At 35.1% G+C, this 20,069-nt stretch overlaps 3 protein-coding genes across 7 annotated transcripts; 1 reads left to right on the forward strand and 2 right to left on the reverse strand.

Annotated features, from left to right (window-relative positions):
- Positions 1 to 51: 51 nt before the first annotated feature.
- Positions 52 to 12,900, reverse strand: LOC126760639 (uncharacterized). 5 transcript variants are annotated; one of them, XM_050476431.1, is made up of 5 exons: positions 12,510 to 12,900; positions 4,820 to 5,190; positions 3,108 to 4,730; positions 2,761 to 2,991; positions 52 to 2,698 (listed from the first exon to the last, which is right to left on the reverse strand). In XM_050476431.1, the coding sequence occupies exons 2-5, from the start codon at positions 5,045 to 5,047 to the stop codon at positions 2,021 to 2,023; spliced, it is 2,760 nt and encodes a 919-aa protein (XP_050332388.1). In that variant the 5' UTR covers positions 5,048 to 5,190; positions 12,510 to 12,900; the 3' UTR covers positions 52 to 2,020. The 5 variants fall into 5 exon arrangements, with proteins under 5 accessions (XP_050332388.1, XP_050332383.1, XP_050332386.1 ...); XM_050476426.1 differs by having other exon boundaries at positions 2,761 to 2,994; positions 12,510 to 12,890; XM_050476429.1 differs by lacking the exon at positions 12,510 to 12,900 and adding an exon at positions 10,521 to 10,937 and having other exon boundaries at positions 2,761 to 2,994.
- A 723-nt stretch (positions 12,901 to 13,623) lies between these two features.
- LOC126760648 (negative elongation factor B) lies at positions 13,624 to 15,801 on the forward strand. The gene is made up of 4 exons (XM_050476459.1): positions 13,624 to 13,941; positions 13,993 to 14,091; positions 14,144 to 15,343; positions 15,399 to 15,801. Exons 1-4 carry the CDS (start codon positions 13,819 to 13,821, stop codon positions 15,744 to 15,746), a joined length of 1,770 nt encoding a protein of 589 aa, XP_050332416.1. The 5' UTR covers positions 13,624 to 13,818; the 3' UTR covers positions 15,747 to 15,801.
- Positions 15,802 to 19,941, reverse strand: LOC126760638 (protein HIRA homolog). The gene is made up of 10 exons (XM_050476425.1): positions 19,490 to 19,941; positions 19,137 to 19,402; positions 18,281 to 19,075; positions 17,866 to 18,221; positions 17,659 to 17,805; positions 17,224 to 17,597; positions 17,008 to 17,153; positions 16,577 to 16,941; positions 16,249 to 16,465; positions 15,802 to 16,183 (listed from the first exon to the last, which is right to left on the reverse strand). Exons 1-10 carry the CDS (start codon positions 19,524 to 19,526, stop codon positions 15,959 to 15,961), a joined length of 2,928 nt encoding a protein of 975 aa, XP_050332382.1. The 5' UTR covers positions 19,527 to 19,941; the 3' UTR covers positions 15,802 to 15,958.
- Between the last annotated feature and the right edge of the window lie 128 nt (positions 19,942 to 20,069).

A 20,069-nucleotide genomic window follows, 5' to 3' on the forward strand; every position in this document is an offset into this window, starting at 1 on the left:
CATCAAAATATTGCTTAACAACTACTTGTTTGATTAACAACTCTACAAAAATTGAATTCCGCTACTTTATTGTGTTTTATTGGTTATACAGGATGTGTATGTATGTATATATATATATAAATATACATACATATATATATGTATGGATATTTGTATTTGTTATTTCGCATTTCCAATTCGATAATAATATAGCTTTGTAGCATATTAATTTATAAAATATCCACCTTTCTACCTTTCTTTAGGTTCATGTGATATATTTAGAAGAATACTTGTAGATATCTACGCTTGATTATCGTTAAAATTCTCCTTATTTGATTCATGAAGACTTTAGAATTAGATTTTCTATGGCTAAAACTGCGCGATCTTCAAGTACATAGCACTCTACAATTTACTCTATTCTCTGTATGGTTTCAGGTTCGCAAAACAAACAGCATAACTTGAAAACAACGTTGAGGAAGGCATTTAAAAATATGCAATATATGCATGATGTGTTCATACATACATACACACATATGCATACCACATGGGTTTTTAAATTTCCAATTTTATGAATCCAATATCTTCTCCCGGTTTTAGGAAGTGCATTCGACTTGTGTGCACCGCGGTTATTCACTTCTAATAAAAAGAAATGAATTTTCACTTTTTGGCAATTGAACTAAGATCTACATACGTTTGTACGAATTTAAGATATATATAATTCAACTATTTCATTCAGCATTTTTATTATTCATTTATCTTTATTTAGAAAATCATTGCTTATTTTTACGCTTAGTTTTCTTATCTGTCATAGTCCAACAATTATTGATTAAATACCAATTATGGGTGCTCCAAAGGCTACGGAACGCTATACAAGCGCGTCTACAATATAGAATTATAGTATTTTTTATGATTTATCTTGTGTATACACTCGGACGCTCGAGTTTGATTGAACGTTCATTGCCTTGCATTTAAGTTTCTTTCGAAGTATTTTGCAAATTCTACCGCTATGTTTATTATAGATACTATTTAACTAATTTGCTGCTATGGATAACTGATCTATCCGAAATTGATGAAATGCAATTTTTACATATTTTTTAAGCATATATGTATGTGTTTTTGTTTATTATATTTAAATGATTTCTTATTCAATAATTTAGTAAATATTATTTATATGTATGTATATATATATAAAGAATTTCCCGTTTAGAACAGTAAAACGATTTTATGGTAAGAACTTTTGGTGTTGCTTCTCCAATTTTATTCAATACTTAAAGTTAATTTTACGAGTAGATATCATTTATAAATAAGAAACTACTTGCATACATATATGTACAGATAAATCAAAAATTTTAACAAAATTTAAATTAATTAGAAATTCTTTAAAATAGCTCACACATTATATACTACTTTGTATATTAAATATATACAAAAAAAAGAATACAAATTTACAAAATACAATAAACATCGCCGTAGGCGTATTTAATCTTTTTTAAATATGATCACCGTAAACTTCACTTAATATATTTCATATGTTTATAAACTCTTTTAAGTGTAAAGGGGTGCACCTGTATGGGTGTGCGCATTTTGTAATGAAATTGTGTATTTATAATTAAGTAAGTAAAAATCGGTATGAATAAAACTAAGAATGGTTTGAAATGGCAATATGTGCATAAAATAAAAATCTAAAAATATATATATAACCTCTCAATGCTGGTGAAGTTATCGCTGCAATTATAAAAATCAAATTTGGAACCAGATTATTTCTCCAATTATTTAGGGGTTTTAAATCCCTTTAAAAATATAGTTTTTTTACGAGTATTTTCTATGTGCTACACAAATGGCAACTTGAAATTGCTCAGCACCAACGTGACGAAGCAATTAAACAGTAAAGTTACGTGTTCAAAGAACACAAATAGGACGCAAGATATATAAAAGCAATCATTGCAACTCAATATTTCTATCCCACATGAACTGTTTATAAATGAAGAAGTGGGAACTGAGTAAAGCACTAGCGCATGAATTTCTGTCGACTGCCGCTTTGTCAATTCTTGCAAACTCCGGCGGTGTTCACGGGCGATGCGGCTATTGGTGTTGCGCCGTTTGGCAGCTTAACGCTATTAAGACTACTGCTGCCGATATTCGCCAAATTATTATACTTCGTTGGGCCAGATGTCTTCAGTAGAATAATCTTCTGATTCAAATTGTTCGCCGTGTTGTGATGTTGAAGTGGTTGCTGCTGTTGTAGATGGTGTGCTTGTTGGTGCAACAGTGTGCTATTGCCATGATTGATTAAATGTGAAGCAGCGTTCGTTACTGTGTGTAGAATATTGCTTTGATTGCTGCCACCAGTTGCTATTAAATTTACTCCAACCCCACTTGTTGTCAGTTTTTTTGTTAAACCCAACGACGTACTAGATGCTGTATTTCCTAATTGATGCGTTGGTGCAGGTGTTATTGTTACGGTACTAGGAGCTAGTGCATTCATAGCTGCGGTTTGTGTGGATGCAGCTAACGAGGATGCCGGCACGATTGTTGTCACACCGTTTTCATGTTGTATGGTATTGTTATTGTAGATTGCACGAGATGTAGTTAATGTCGCTGATGTTACCTTGCTGTGAGAATTATTAGCAACCGAATTTCCTACTGATATGGTAGATATTGTAGCGGGGGTGACTGGAGATATTTTTAAGGATGGTGCAGCCGAACCAATACGCGACACCTTAAATAAATATTAATTTTGAGTTATTTGATTTTTCCCTATACCAAATAATTTATACATACATTAGTTGCTGATTGTTGTTGTTGTTGAAATTGTTGCTGCACAGCCCCAGCACTGGAATTTGCCATCATAGCCAAATGTTGTTTGCGATTCTGCAATAATTTTGCAGCTACCTCATTACCAGTAAGCATTAAATTTTGAGGTTGACCATGTATCTGGACGCCACTTGCCAAAAACATCGTATGCACATTACCTATTGCTGCACGAGCTGCCAGTTTTTTCTCTGTGTCCTCCTGCTAAACACATATTTTTAATAATAATTGCGACAACCCGTATTCGTAACAATATATACATATGTACATATATGACTTAATGAAAAATTTAATATAATATTCGAAATGGAACTTACCAGAGGACTTGCCGATTTTCTATCCTGCAGATTTTCGTCGAATCCAGAATCTGAGGAATTGTCACTAAACTTTGGTGCAGTCGAGGATGATGAGGAAGAAGCAGCCGAAGAGTTGGAGCATGTGGATGTTGGTGAGGAACCGACGGGATAGTATTGTGTACTCTGCTGATTGGACCCGCCAGTTATTGGCTTTGAGACCACATATGATTTTGTCACGTTTCGCATTACTGGTTTTATATCCTGGAAATCGCCAGCCTTAATACGCTCCACAGTCGCTGACAAGACTGGTGAGGCTGTGGACGTGACACCAATTTTTTCCAAAGAATGCTTGAAAATTTTTCCCGCCTTTATTTTATGTAAAAGCCTATTGCCCCCGATTATATTTGTTGTTGGTAAGGGTGGGGAAATTGTAGTAACCTTGGCAGTTGAATGCCGTGGCATTTGCGCACTCACAGATGCTGCATTGGAAGGAGAAATGCTCGATATGGCAGATACATTTGTGGTATTTATTGCAAGGGGTAATGGTGTGGAAACAATATTTGAGTTGCTTCCAATCGATATTGCTGATGAATGCGGTGTTGAGCCACTGTGATTTGCAATGTTTGTGCTGCTTTTAATTATAACGGGAGTGTTTGTTGATACTGCCAGAGATTCAGTCTTATTTGAGGAATTTATAATATTATTATTAACAGCGAGATCCACTTGAGGAAAACTTTCCGACTGTCGTTTGAAGAACAAATGATGCTTCTTCAATACTGGTGTATGATTGGTTTTCATTGCATTCACTGGATTGGGCAATGGAGGTGGACAAACGCTAGCCACCGATGGCGCAGATAATTGAACTACGGCTGGCATTGTAGCGATGATTGTCTTTTGCAAAGTAGATGACAGCTCCTCATTGGTCGATGACTTGGTCTCAGTATGCAAAATTTGCGAGCGTTTATGTTCTGAGCAGACTTCAAATTTTTCAATATCGAGTAGTATTGCTCCAGCTAACGATGGGCACACATACATCATGCCACAGCAAGTCTTACGTTCTTGCCATTCCGTCTCATCAAAGAATTGTGTTTTATCATTGACAAGTTTTAATGTGGACCGATTTCGAATAGGAGGCATACATTTACGTCGTTGGCTTCCTGTTTTTAGTGGACTCTTACAGTGATTATTGGAAACATTACTAATATTATTGGCCCTTCGGGAGGCACGGTTTGCAGATGCACGAGTTTGTGTTTGAAATTGCACTGTTGAATTATTTACGTTTACATTTCCTCGTTTCGAATCGTAAACATCTCCGCCTTCGCCGATATCTTCATAGTCGCTATCCATTGAATCAAGTGTTGAAGAAAACAAATGTGGGTCCTTCCATGTTTTTAACTCAGAGACAGAAGATCGTCTACATTCATCAGCTTTCCTTTCGGAGCAGGCACCGGCGCCTAATTTGTTTTTTTTACTCTTTTTAAATATTTTGGAAAATTTTTCGGGAATGAGGGACTTTGAATTGGGTGCTCGTCGAGAATTTGTATTATTACTTGAAGCACTATGCGCTGTAGTTTCCGAATCGTCTCGACTTTTTTTGTGTTTTGAAATGGATTTCGTTCCGGGTCCCGCACGAGCGTCAACCACCTATAATAATTAATTTTAGATAAACAATTACATTTACTGAGTAATCAAAAAGAAAATAAGTAATTTTTATTAATAGATATTAAACTTACATGTCCCCAATGTCGGGTGCTGCCACCAGGAAGCCGTTTAAAACGTTTCACCAGCAAAACACATGCATTGCAAATTTCTCCATGACGAGGATATTTCAAGTTGAAACATTTCATTGAGTCCTGTTCGTATTTACGTGAGTCAGTAAAACGTGAACTACTCGACTTTGCACGACAAATGCAACATCCTTCAGCCGAGCGATAAACTCGTGGTTTGTGAAACGAGAACATTTTATTATATACTTTCCGTTTTTTTTGTCTTCAATTTTATTGGACTTTCTTATTTTAACCTCCGGAAACCCGATATGATTTACAAGTTGATTTTACGATGTTTTCGATATCTTTGAGTTACATCTTTTCGCAAAATTACTTAACTGAAAAATAAGTTTACATACATATACACATATTAGCATTGTTTTATATTTGAAATCCAGAAAAACAGTGGTATTCTAGTTTAGAATATATGTATTTTTGAACTCTATTAATGAATTAGAGAAATTTCTTAATAACTTTTTAAAAGCACGGGTAGCAAAACAAGAAGGGATACTTTCAATAATAAACTTTATACAAGTTGATTTAATGCAAACTTCACAAAATTAATTTTATCAAAATGCTGTGAAAATAGTAACTAAGATAATTCTTGACTTATTGTTAGTGCATAATGCAGAAAATATAAAAAAATGTTAACAAAATAAACCTGTGTTTAACAAACGAAAAGCTATAAATGTAAATTTTTCTAACAGGTTACTGACATGAAAAAGCTCCACACTAATTGTAAAAAAATACAAAAAAGGTATCTTTAGTTGTCATTCGCTTTTAAATTTGAATATGAAATCGCAACTTTGTTTTGATTTGTGCCGTTTGTCGTCAAGGTGTAAAAAACTTGAGAGCACAATTTGCAAAAAGCGTTGACGCAATCAAGCTTTTATCTCTCTCTCCTTCATTCATTTATTTTCAGCTCTCCTTACCAAACTGTTGAGCTATTTGTCTCTTTTGCTCTTTTAAAACGCACAATACAAATTGTAAATGAAAATGTACACTAGTTAATAAAACATTCTAATCCAGCTATATAATATTTTGATCACAAAATCACATCAGAATTTTTCACAATTGTCGTCGGGAATTCGAATTTATATATGTATGTACCTATTTCTATTGCTAGAATTCTGCCGACTGATATGGACAACAAGTAGCACAATAAAACTACCAGGCTTCGTTGACAATTTAATAATTTTAAATTTAGCATTTTTGCAATGTTTATATACATTCAAATATGTATTTACTATATGTACATACATATTTCTATTCTCGAAATAGTTCACAAGTAAATTAACATTCACACACATGCGTGCAGTATGTTAGATTAAATAGTAGTTGAGCACTGACAGGGTTATATTCTCTTGTGTTTTCGCTTTGCTATGCATACACACCGTGGATGTCATTAAATTGAGTGTTTTGTCCAACTTTTCTCTTGGATCACTTGTCTCTTGCTGTAATTCTCAGTTCTTAAGTTAAGATGTTTAAAATTAGCCCCAATGCATACACAATGCATAAAAAGGTGGTAATGCAAGATGTGAAAAACGGTGCAACACAAGATTGGCAAGTTACCATGGTTGAAAAACGAAAAGCTGGTTTTCTGTACATACATACGTTCATGAGAATGCATACTTAAGTATGTACATACATATATAAACTCACGAATATCTGCAGCAGAAAAAATGAGAACCCAACAATGTTAGCACAAATGTATGAACAAATTGATGTAATATGAATTTCACCGCAAAAAATTCAAGTATCTACATATGCGTAAAATATATACATATCTATGCATATTTAAAATATATGTACGCTTCAAAATGAAAATATCGCGACAGGTACCAAACTTTTTTCTCAATATATACCTATTATTTTATTTAGCGGCTACAATAGTCACTAACACACAATTATGAATTGCCATAACTAAAATTGGATTTTCCCTAGTTTCCACATAAATTCATAAAATATTGCACACACAAACTACGTACCATATTATTCAAATTAACTATTTTTGAGAAATTGTATACTATTTATAGTATTTTTATAATTATCACTTCAAGCAAATAGTAATAGTAACTATTTTAAAACGAATAAGAAATTCACATCCGAACACCACAGCTACTAAGGAAAACTGAATTTCAGAAACTACTCGTATATTTGCATCTATACGCAAGTTCTCTTCTGCTTCGACACTGTTGTCCGTCCAATAACTCTCCACTTTACTACCGCCGTTTTAGACTGTTGCGGCAGTTGCGGACCCAAGAAAATGAAATACACAAAAATTCGAAAAGTCGCACAAAGAGGAATGTGTGAATACGAAACGCGTAAAAAGAATAGATGAAACGCGCGCACTCACTACACAGCCTCTGCTATGCGACGGCCAGGTAGATGTATGTATACGAATATCCGGAAACAACAAAATACTCCAATGAATTCACTATATACTTACGTACATATACATATGCTATATATTTATATGTTTATAAGAGTAAAAAACTGAAATGAAGGCACAAAAGCGAACAACTGACAGTGGTTTATTTACTATAGAAAGACATACTCTTTTTTGATTAGTGTCTAAATTATGAACAGATTTACATACATACATACATATGTAATTGGTACTTTGTTGTCGCGAGTGTGAAGTTGAAAGTGTAAACACAATGGCTACGACAGACTGCAGCGGCACGACAGTGAAAGTGTAAACACATAGACGGCGACAGACTGCAAACTACATCTGTCAAATATTAAAATACACACGTTCTTATCGGCAGTGTTATTTTGACAGCTGCACGACTACACGACTGCAGGCCGACAGTTGTCGTTCTCGCTAACTTCAAATTGCTCCTATTTTTGCCAACGACAGTACGACGACAGTAGAGTTGACAGTAGAATGGAAGATAGAAAGAGGAGGTAGAGTGGTGATGCCACTAATATGTAAAATGTAAAATTATTCACAGCTCTAACAAACTTGATGTTATTTTACAAATAAAAGCATAAAATAGCTATATTATAGCTCTATTATATCATTTGTAATAACAATTGATAATTTAAAGCAAAAATATTGACCTATTTACTTATTTTTTGCATAAAAAATTTCACTTTGAACAAAATATTAAAATTTCATTGAAGTGAAAGGAATTAGTATGGCCACAACGAAATTGTGTATATACAAAATGGACAACTGCGTTGTTTTGTGTACATGCCGGCCATTGTGTTGTTGTTGCTTCTCAAAATGTACATGTAGTAAGATGAACAACGACGTTTTCAGTTCACTGTCGTGCCGCTGCAGTCTGTCGTAGCCATTGTGTTTACACTTTGAACTGAGAACGTCGTTGTTCATCTTACTACATGTACATTTTGAGAAGCAACAACAACACAATGGCCGGCATGTACACAAAACAACGCAGTTGTCCATTTTGTATATACACAATTTCGTTGTGGCCATACTAATTCCTTTCACTTCAATGAAATTTTAATATTTTGTTCAAAGTGAAATTTTTTATGCAAAAAATAAGTAAATAGGTCAATATTTTTGCTTTAAATTATCAATTGTTATTACAAATGATATAATAGAGCTATAATATAGCTATTTTATGCTTTTATTTGTAAAATAACATCAAGTTTGTTAGAGCTGTGAATAATTTTACATTTTACATATTAGTGGCATCACCACTCTACCACCTCTTTCTATCTTCCGTTCTACTGTCAACTCTACTGTCGTCGTACTGTCGTTGGCAAAAATAGGAGCAATTTGAAGTTAGCGAGAACGACAACTGTCGGCCTGCAGTCGTGTAGTCGTGCAGCTGTCGAAATAACACTGCCCATAAGAACGTGTGTATTTTAATATTTGACAGATGTAGTTTGCAGTCTGTCGTAGCCATTGTGCTTACACTTTGAGTTGGCATATTTATCAAAGGAAACAGGAAAATACGCGACCAACTCAATTTTATGTATCGTATACGAATTTACGGGGACAGTAAAAAATGTCAAGAATCGTGAGTGGAAAAGCACGAAACATTATCGTTTCTTTTCAGCTTTTTCGCATTCGCTTTTAACAAGTTTTATTTTGTGCTTCCACCAAAGAATGAAATAACAAGAAATGAAACTGATAAGCAGCTGTTCAGGGAGAGTTTGGGGTCGTTCTCTCTCTTCCTCGGCAGAGAAGATAAAGAAACGAAAATGGTAAACATAACAAAAAATGAAATAATATACTACCGAGCAAAGAAGCAATATGAATTCTCACTGAAATATACACGACCAATAAGTGTACGTGATTACAATGCCGTAGCCGTACGAGAATTCTCTCTATTAAGCATTAACAACGCAGACTCGACTTTAGCTTTGCACTCACTCACTTCAATAGGAAAACGTAAACGTATATAGACAACTTTTGGCCTTTGGGTGGTTTTCACTTGTCCAATGTCAGTTTCTTCAAATACACACATTTGTAGGCATATACACATACACATATCTTATACACTTCCCTACAACCATCCGCATATTTTGTATCACTATTTGTGTACATGTAATGCAATCTTTCATTCCCTCACATTTATGTATATATGTACATATGTATATGTTATTATTGGAGAGATTGTGTGTATACAAACGAATCAGAAAAATGGCGCAAAAACGAGCACATGTACATATGTATATTAGTCGGGTTTAGATGACATGAAGTCAAAACAAGTTAATCGGTTTCTCTTTTGCAAGTATTTATTATTCTCGCATACATGCATACATATCCGCATGATTACCTGTTTTTTATATAGATATGTACATACTTGGTTCGTATTTAAAATATACATGTATGTCCATTGTACAGATTGTACCAATCAACAGCCTTCAATTGAGAAATCATTGGCGTTTATTTATTTGCATCTGAACTAAGAAGGTAGCTGCCATGGTGACACCTTTTAGGAGCAAATGCTCAAAACCATAATCAACAGTAGCCCCTATAATATATTTTTGTGCATATGTGGTCTTCTACTTATTTCAAGTATTTATTCATACATTATATTCTAATAAGAGTAAAACAATTTAATTTCTGTGTTTTAAGTATGTAGGTATACTACTCTCATCCGCAATGGTAGTAGAGTGGTACCCTTAAGGACTGAAACTACAACCAAACCCACAACAGACCGGTATACGTAACACGAAATTTACTCCCGGATTTACATACATACATACATATGTATGTATATCAGATCAAGGACTGTCAACTATGCAGAATTCCTTAAAATTATTTTCACAAGGTTTTCACCATTGACAATTGCAACCACCACAACAACACACCCGGCTATCTTGGAAAGAAGCTATTGATAAGTCGATTACTATTTCTGTTTATATTCTTTCCTCTTAATAATACATATGCACATATCTATTTGCCTGCAAAATATTTACCTCACAACTATACATGTAATATTTATTTTCTCGCAGCCACGCTCTACGCTCTGTTTTCATGCGCGCTCATTGACATTTTCTTTTCACTTCGTTTTTTTTTATCGGTTTTCGCATTTGTTTTTGTCAATTCTATTGTGGCTTTTGACGATAATTCTCTTGGAATGGGCATTTATTAAAGTGTCTCCCTTCAATCCCATTCGTATGTTTTTCCACTGTATCTACCATATCAAATGTAATTGGCACGGATTTTTGGTTTGCAATTTACCTATTCATTTCTTCACTTTGTTTTGTTTGGCTCGTGTTCATTCTCTACAGCTGCATGCAAAAACTGTACTTGCGACGATTCACGACCGACCAACTATTGCGCACAACCCAAGGCGGAACAAACACTAAGCTTTGCTACTACACAAATACATGTAAACATCGTTTGCCCGTTGAGGTGTCTATTTGTATTGTATTTGATATGAAATTCTGGCCATTTATGCACACACATTTGTCAGTTAAATTAAATAACGGAAAACACACAAAATACTAATCAATATGTCAAGGGGAACTTTAAAGTTATACACTTTTGCATTTGACCTGACAACTAGAGTGAATTTAAACATTCAACTGTGTTTGCAATATTAGCAGTTGTGAATGTTAGTTAGCCCGATGTTTTCGTTTTTAGGCCAAAGTATTGTTTTACTTTCTACTCTTCTTTCAATAGTGTTGCCAACTTTCCTAATAATGTTAGCCAATGCACAACATTCGCGTTGTAACAATTAGTTGAAAATTGTATTTCGCACTTTTATCAAATACCAAATACGTACAACAAAAATAAAAACATTATTTAAAAGAAATAACGTTCACCGTCAATGGGTACAAAATAAACCTTTTTGTCAATGAACCACTTTTAACAAGTCACAATGTCATTTTAACAGAAGGAAATGTGGACATGTATTCATATGTTATTGATTAAATATTTGGATACGCATGAATATCGTGTCGAGTATAACGGCAACACTACCAGTAACAAACGGCCCTGGCACTTTCCAGTTTTGCGACAAACATACATACACAGGTGCATATTAACAACCGGCCTACAACAATCACCATTAAGTTGGTGAGTTACACGTAGTTTACTTTTGTTTGCACAATGCGCATGTATAACTATTGAAAGCAAATTTGTAATAAAAAAGTAAAAGCTACTTCTCAGCGGTCTTAATATAACGATTATGCACTTAGTTAACTTTAACAACCGCTTTTATGAGCACGTCAAACAAATATGCAAATATCAACATATGTATGTATCTCTAAACGTAAGTATGTACATTGTCACATAAGTTCGTTAAAACATACACATATTGACTAGCAGATTACGCGTAGTCTGACACATGCACATCAAAAAATTAAACTCAAATTCAGTTGATCACAATTTTCAACAGGCAAACGTGGGTAGGTACATAACAACCCAACAAACGAGTCTGTCAATGAGAAGCATATAACACGGGGCTCTCTGTATCCAACTAGTGCTGACGCCAATACAACTAAATATGTATTAAATAACAAGTGACTATGAAGAGCGAGTGGAAACGTAAGATTGAAAATCACATTGAAAGTATGGATAACGTAGCTGAATTGTTTGCTATGTAAAACTTAAACTAAGCACCTTTGAAAGTAAACTAAACCGGCTGTAATGCATAATATTTGCAGAACTTACTAATTGCATTTTGTTTAAGTTTTGTATAGTGACTTAGAAATTATTAAGCCACGCATTTATGTACATACATATATGTATTTGCGAATAAACAAGGCAACGTATTCTTACGTTCTCTACACACCCACCTGTACGTACGTAGAAGGAGACTCGTAGGCAAGCTCTGTTATACACACATTTATATATATAAGTGCATATATGTATATGTATATTTATAAGGGTGCTCAGTAGGGCGGGTGTATATAATAAAAAATATTTGGATGCATTTTTTCGTAAAAACTACTTGTATGTACATATTCGGTAATTTTTTAAATTTTAGATAATGTTAAAAATATCTAAAGATTACAAATAACTTCTGCATTAACTTGCATTTATAATTAAAAGCAACGCTATGGTACATCCAGTAAAATGACGAGACACTTAGGATTTAGCTTTAAATGTACCCCGGAATTGCCGAAAATAATAACTTAAATTACACCAAAAACGAATGTCAGTGCAATAATAAAAGTATTTCAACACATAATTTGGCCATAAACCACAAAATAAAAATCTCACCTGTAACACGAAATCAATTTTTGGTTTTGAAACTTCTTATTTTATGTAAATATTATTATAACTGATTTGTTGAGTATTTCGAGTTCAGTTCATTTAAAACACTTTACAATAAAATTTGTGACATGTACTTTGTGTCATCAAAATTGAAAATTTAGATATACAAATTACACTTATACGCGACCAACACGGAATTACTGCCGTTTCTGATGGAATTCACTACGGAATGAATTTTTAAAATGGTCTGCGCACTCAATACAGAGTATATACTCTTCTCAATGCGTGTTCACTTTTCTGTTGATTTTCGTCTCTCTTTTGGTTTGTTTCTACATTTGGTTGGATTCTTTTATTTCTTGTTTATCAGCTGCTGCCTATCTACCGCAATCTCTATTTGTTTCTTTTGTTATCGCTTTCCTTTACTACTACTTTGTCGAATACGTTCTTTATGCAAGGCATACACGCACCAATTAGTTGGTTAATTGAGTTGGTTGATTGAGTTGAGCTAGAAATTGCCCTTGTCGCCACACACGACACAACTTTTAATACAATTTTGAGGCCAACTTCATTTTGAATATTCAATTCGTAGCGTAAACATGAGTTCGGAAGTTGTTGCCTTACTTATTATATATGACGCGCTCTCTTCGACAGCCGAAATAAAATGGCGAAATCGTTTGAAATCGCACGACCAACCCAAACACGATCCAACTAACACAACCAACTTGACAAAATATCAAAAAATTTTGATGCTTATCCAACCAGTTGATACAACTCATACAACTGCCCCATACACGTAGCAATCAGTTGTTCAACTCGTTGAAGTTGATACAATAATTGGTACGTGTATGCCTTGCTTTAGTTCGTTTCTACATTTGTTGGGATTCTCTTTTCGCGTACTCGAGAATGATAGCTATATATAAGCGAAAACCAATTAATTTCGCTAGTATTGTTTGTTTTCGTTTTCGTTTCTTTTCGTTATGGTCTAATTATGTATTTATAGGTAACTTGTTTTGAACGAAATAGAATTTTCAATGACGCTATAATTAAGTCACTTAAAATAAAATAATAATTAACTTTTATTAAATTGTCCTATTTACTCATGATTTTGTTGCTAAATTGAAAGCAGATTAAAACATACTCAAAACAGAGAACGTATAATATAATATACGTTCTCTGCTCAAAATTTCCAGTCTTATTGAAATATCTGGCAACTACTTATTCCTAGATTCATATATTGTGATTTTTTGCGTTTGGTGTGTTAATAAATAATTAATTGCATATGACAGAAGTTTATTGAAAACTATTACAAATTAAAATGTCAGTACCACCGAAGTTTGCTGGCACCGGACTAGAGGAAGTGAATATTCCAGGGCAAGCATATTTAAGAGAAGCCCTCACATCGTGTACCGATCCCTTGAAGGCGATTGAAAGCTTTCAGGTATGTGTGATAAAATTCGACAGCACTCGAAATAATTATTTTGGTTAATAGCTGGAAAATGGTGTACTATTGCCGTCTTTGCGTCCAATGCTGCCATTGCTTGACCTACATGGAGTTCGCCGTTTGGACTTCCACACATCCCTAATGGAGGTGAGTAGTAACAAGACATTGCTGAAGCGATAACAAGTATTTCTATTCGTAGGAGCTGCGAGAAAAACTAATTGCTCATATTAATGAATTGGGACAAAAGGATCCACGTGAACGCGATAAAAAATTGAGAGAATTGTTGATTAAAAGTTTTCCCGTTGTGCGAGTTAAGGCGCTCCGGCCTGTAGTAATGGCAATTTTACGTAATACCCAACATATTGATGACAAGTATTTGCGAATACTGGTACGGGATCGCGAACTTTATTCGGATACGGATACAGAAGTAAAACGGCAAATTTGGCGTGATAACCAATCGCTGTTTGGTGATGAAGTTTCACCACTTCTGTCACAATATATTCGTGAAAAGGAGCATGTATTATTTGATCACACCAATTTGAACAATCTATTCTTTCATCCCTCGCCTAAGGTTCGTCGACAGGGGGAAGTAGTGCAAAAGTTGGCGAACATGATTGGACAAAGTGTCAAACTGTACGACATGGTGTTGCAGTTTTTACGAACACTTTTTTTGCGTACCCGTAACGTTCACTATTGTACTCTTCGTGCTGAATTATTGATGGCACTGCATGACTTAGAGGTACAAGAAATTATATCAGTAGATCCCTGCCATAAATTTACTTGGTGTTTGGATGCCTGCATTCGGGAGAAAAATGTGGACATAAAAAGGTCTCGTGAGCTGCAAGGTTTCCTAGATAACATAAAACGTGGTCAAGAGCAGGTTTTAGGTGATTTGTCCATGACTTTATGCGATCCATACGCCATAAATTTTCTGGCAACATCGGCAATAAAAATTTTACAGCATTTAATCAACAACGAAGGACTACCTCGAGATAATACCATTCTCATTTTACTATTGCGTATGCTCGCTTTGGGATTGAGTGCATGGGTAATGATCGATTCGCAAGATTTTAAAGAACCAAAGCTCGACTGCCAGGTTGTAACAAAGTTTCTGCCGGCGCTAATGTCTCTCATGGTAGATGATCAATGTCGCAGTTTGCACTCGAAACTACCTCCAGATGAACGTGAATCAGCACTTTGTACAATTGAACATTCAGGCCCAGCGCCAGATGCAGTTGAAGCCTATATACAAGAAAGCTCCGTAGCTAGTATATTGGCTATGTATTATACCTTGCACACGGCACGAGTAAAAGACCGAGTTGGCGTTTTACGAGCATTAGCTATATTATCTGCATGTAAAGACGATCGAGCATACGAGGATCCCTTTTTACATTCACTGGTAAGTAGTGGCAATGCACAAGAATCACTTATACTTTAAAATCTTGTATTTTAAGATCGCTTTACTAATTCCAATGGCTGAAGAATTTTCTGCTGAAGATTTCTGCACAACACTTTTTGATGAGTTTCTTTTCGTTGGATTAACTCGTGATAATGTTACACGACACATGTTAAAACTTTTGTGGTATGTGCACAATAAATTACCTCCAGGAAGATTGGCTACACTCATGAAAGCTATACAGCCTACAACAGGCCATAACGAAACAGTTCACAAATTGTATGAAACACTACAAGAACGAATTGGTACAACCATTCATGAAGGCCCAATTCCAGAGCAGCAAGAGGTGGATTTCGACTCGCCCTTAAAGAGTGTACCCACTCCAGGACCGGCTTATATGCAGTAGATTTTAAATAATTTTTATAATATACATTTTTTAAATAAAGTAACTACACAAAATATTTAATTTTTGTTTCTATTTTTAAAAATTATATTTTTATATACAATAAAAAACGTCCACATGCCTGTTGACAAAAGCAATTTAAATACTATTTAACTTTTGGGCAGTCGTTAGTTTTTTCTTGCATTAAATTTTTAATAACACTGGCATCTTAGAGCCTATATCGAAGCACTATTCTTCTCTGGCTTCGAAGCACATGATTCCGTCTCTGCATTTATTTGTGGTGTTGCCATAACGGCATCGGTATCCATACTAGCGACAACAGTTCTCGTCTTGGAACAAAACTGGAACAGCTCATTGTATTCCATGTATAAGCGTTGCCACTTTATGTGCGTTTTAAGTACATCCAGTACATTTGCCAGCAGTTGGTGCTTTGGCACAGACTTTTATAATAAAAAAACGTTGTATTAAGATATTAATATCAATATTTGTAATATTTTAGTATTACCAGTATTTTGTGTTCGTGTGTAACGTTTAGTGGCGACGGACCCAGCAAATCATCAAGTAGTAATCGTAAATTTTGCTCCGTTCCACTTATTGCCAGCTGATATGCGTACATATTATACCAGAATATCAATTCGTGAGAAGAGTTGATGGCTTCCGATAACATAATCTGGTTCTCTATGAAGCTTATTTTCGCACTAGATTGCCAGTCATTTATATTCCTACAAGATGAGTTATCAAAATATTTATAAATTTAAATACGTCACTTTGAGTAAAATTGTAAAGTATCTCTTATACTTATATATAATAATTTACACTGTTTGATATCTTACATGTCTACGGAAGTGCTCTTAGAAGCAAATGTGTTGGTTGCAGCTTGAGTCGAGATGAGTGGATACGAAAAGTAATTTTTTTGAAAATCCTTAGGGATCGTTGTTTGTAGTCCATGTCTGATTATAGGATCCTTAGTGCTAAGTACAAGCCAAGATTGCAACTGCTCGGAATAAGAATAAGCATTGCCATTGGAAAATAAAATCATTGGCACCCCGTCCTCCGTGATTACAAATTGTACAACGGTACCGAGTTTTCCTCCGATTTCATGGCAGGTCACCGCTAAAAAAATTCGTCGTTCCTCAATGTGCCAAATTCTCAAAATGCCGCAATCTGTCACAACACCAACTAAGCGACCACTGGGACACTATAATCAATAGAATAATAGGGTTCCTTAATTCGTTATAAAAATATTTACTAAAATTTTACTTACAAAGGCACACTGCACCGCCGCTGTGCTTAAACTTATGACCGGAAGTTTTGCTTTGCCTGTGTCCATATCAACTAAGCGTAATGTTCCATCCAAACTACATAACATAGCGTATTTATGGCAGAAATTCAAATTGACAATTGGGGAACCTTTTCCAATGAAAATAACAATAAAGTTAAAAAAAATATGAACAATTTTATGAGCGTTAATTATACGTACCTACTAAAATTTCCCAAAGTTTCTCTATTTGTGTTGGTCTGACTATATTGTAACCAGTAACTTTGGCTAGTAGGCCACTGCCAGCACTTAGGTACCCATTGTGAACATGAACTCTGTGGTCTAAGGCAGTTTTTTGAAATTCACATTTTGTGTTTAGGTTTATAATCAATTTGGGACCAGTTGTGGAGGCTTGATATGGTTTAACTCCTGTGAGTAATGGATTAGTTGTTACAGCTGATGGACCAGTACTCGAGTTTGCAGATGGCTTTGTAGTAACAATGAGCGGAAAAGTCTTTACTGAACTATTTTCGGCCTTCAGTGGCTGCAATTTGGCAGCCGATAAAGTAGTTTTAATAAGCCTCGCATCCAAGCATCTGGAATGAAATGATCTATATAGCGAAATTCTGATAATACAATAGATAACATAAAATATACATTTCTTGTGCTTCGGTTATCATAGGCTTCGCAAACGCGCCCATTTGGGATGGATTCATTTCGCTTGATGCTACCTCAGCTGGTGTTGTTAATGAATTGATCGTATTCCAAGATTTCGAAGGAGTGTCTTGTTCGCTTTTTGATTCACTGACAATTTAATGCAGACAGATAAGTTACGAATACAAAGTGCTTTTAGTTTCTACTTACGGGACATCTTGACTCAGTGCTACAAATACTGGAGTAATACGACGTTTGCCGTCTGCAGTTCGTGTTTCTGTTTGTTTTCTAAGTGCATTAAAGTTAGTCGTTGTTTCTTCGCTTCCGCTTACACATAAAGCAGGAGCAGATGAATCAATAAGTCCGTTTGAAGTTCCAATTGGCACTGTTGGTTGAGATGTGATAGCATTATTGCTGGTGGGGTTTGCTGTAGGCAGTGTAGGAGCTTTAGGCTTTTCGTGCGCATCCCTGAGAAGTTCTGGATTTTCAATGAGTATGTCTGCTGTACCTGTGGATCCATTCTCAATAGTTACGCTTTTGCCATATGTTTTTTGGAACAATGAATTCTGGAAATGTATTGTATTTATATGTGCATGATTTACTAAACACCTTCAACCATACTAACCTTTTCTTCGTCTGAGACTGGTGTGCCTAACTCACTTTCAGAAAATTGTAAGCAAGCAACTGTTCCATCTCCGCTACATGCCATGAGAATGCACTTGGCTGGGCCCCAAGAAAGATCTAAAATACTGTCGCTAAATAAATCATGTATAACTACTAAAGGACGATTAAGAGCTGTCATCCATACTGACAGCGAACGATCTCTTGATCCCATCGCCATGCAACAGTACTGTAGTTTTCGGTCTGCGTTGGACGCTTGTCGTGTTAAAACCGAATCATGAAACCGAACACATGTTACGGCTTTTCTGTGCCCTACAAAATCCTTGTCGCATTTCCATCCTTCGCGTTCAATAATGCGTGCTGTAGGACCACCTCCGTTCATAGCATGTGCCGACACCAAATATAAACCGTCTGGCGACCAAGATAGTCGTAGTATGTGAGTCGTACCACCACAACCTTTAAATGGTTCCGTGATGGTGCTACTGCAACTCCAATCACATGTCTTCCACATTTTAACACTGCGATCATCACTTTGTGATGCCAAAAATTTGCCTAGTGGGTCCCAAGCAACCCCTTTCACCAAACCAGAATGTCCACGTAACGTAGTAACCATATTGGGAAATGACTGTACATCCCAGATTATAATGGTGTTGTCAATACTACAACTGGCTAACCATCGTTCATTTGGTGACCACGCCAAGTCTAGAACATCGCCTGAATGTGCGCGGAGAGTTGCTGCACATTTCCATGATTCCGCATTTTTTTGAAGACCACCACTACCAAACACTCCACTGGGTCCCTTTTTAAAAAATCAGAGTGTTTATAAAATATATTATGGCAGCTATTTTATTTGACAACACCTTGGACATTTTCCAAATCATAACTAATTTGTCATCTGAACCAGACGCTAGCATTTGCCCATTTGGTGACCAACGTACGCAATTTACGCAAGCCAAATGATTGTCCAATTGGCAAAGCATCTTTGGTACGCTTTCATCCTGCTCAATCTTTTCTGATAATACCGGCAGTAAATTCCATATCACGACACGCCCTGAATCCAGTCCTTGGCCACCAGTGGCAAATTTGAGGCATTCCTGGTGTACATCGACGGAGAATATTGGTTTATCTTTGAGGGATATTACACACAGAAAGAAAATGAACGAAGATTGATATTGAAATAAAAGCCATGTGATAGCAGTAAAAAAGTACTTACCGTCATGATGTACCCAGCTTGGTTTCAGTAGTTTCATTAAACCAAACAAATATATTTATATATTTTAGATATAAACTTTTGGTAAAATCTATTCAATTGAAATCAACTTCTCAAAATTTATCCAATTTAACTGAGACAAAATTTTTATTTTTAACTTCTTATCGTGTGTTATTTGTTCTATACATTGTTTTTATTTTTGCGCTTTTTTGATTGTTGCCGGCAGAGAACTCATAAACTCGAGTCAATTTGTAAATTGTCAAATATAAGCGAAACCCTAATAGGTTTTCACATCAACCAACCCAACAGGAAATCTGGTCTATAATAATCAAAAATACTATGAATGTTTACCCCAGAATGTATTTTCAGATTATTTATTTCAGATACCGTCATAATTACGGTTATTTTAAAATTTTGTATTATATTTTTCTAACAAAGAGCATATTGGCAAAAGTAGAATCAATAGATAACGGTGAAAGAAAAATATTTAAAGATTCCGTATTGGGTTGTTGATATAAATATAAGTTAATTTTAATTTTATAAAATTAAAAATAAGATATTCACAACTTAAAAATTGGTGGGT

Source organism: Bactrocera neohumeralis, chromosome 5 (genome assembly GCF_024586455.1).
Source record: "Bactrocera neohumeralis isolate Rockhampton chromosome 5, APGP_CSIRO_Bneo_wtdbg2-racon-allhic-juicebox.fasta_v2, whole genome shotgun sequence".
Taxonomy (NCBI): Eukaryota; Metazoa; Arthropoda; class Insecta; order Diptera; family Tephritidae; genus Bactrocera; species Bactrocera neohumeralis.

Bases quoted from the DNA above. Each gene is read 5' to 3' on its own strand.
- LOC126760639 (XM_050476426.1), bottom strand. From the start codon at position 5,047: ATGTTCTCGTTTCACAAACCACGAGTTTATCGCTCGGCTGAAGGATGT. The intron at 4,731-4,819 runs GTAAGTTTAATA...TAATTATTATAG, and splicing joins GCACCCGACATTGGGGACAT to GTGGTTGACGCTCGTGCGGG. The intron at 2,699-2,760 runs GTATGTATAAAT...TATTTATTTAAG, and splicing joins AACAACAATCAGCAACTAAT to GTGTCGCGTATTGGTTCGGC.
- LOC126760648 (XM_050476459.1), top strand. From the start codon at position 13,819: ATGTCAGTACCACCGAAGTTTGCTGGCACCGGACTAGAGGAAGTGAAT. The intron at 14,092-14,143 runs GTGAGTAGTAAC...TTCTATTCGTAG, and splicing joins TCCACACATCCCTAATGGAG to GAGCTGCGAGAAAAACTAAT. The intron at 15,344-15,398 runs GTAAGTAGTGGC...TTGTATTTTAAG, and splicing joins ATCCCTTTTTACATTCACTG to ATCGCTTTACTAATTCCAAT.
- LOC126760638 (XM_050476425.1), bottom strand. From the start codon at position 19,526: ATGAAACTACTGAAACCAAGCTGGGTACATCATGACG. The intron at 17,806-17,865 runs GTAAGTAGAAAC...TTAAATTGTCAG, and splicing joins GCACTGAGTCAAGATGTCCC to TGAATCAAAAAGCGAACAAG. The intron at 16,942-17,007 runs GTAAGTAAAATT...TATTGATTATAG, and splicing joins CGGCGGTGCAGTGTGCCTTT to TGTCCCAGTGGTCGCTTAGT.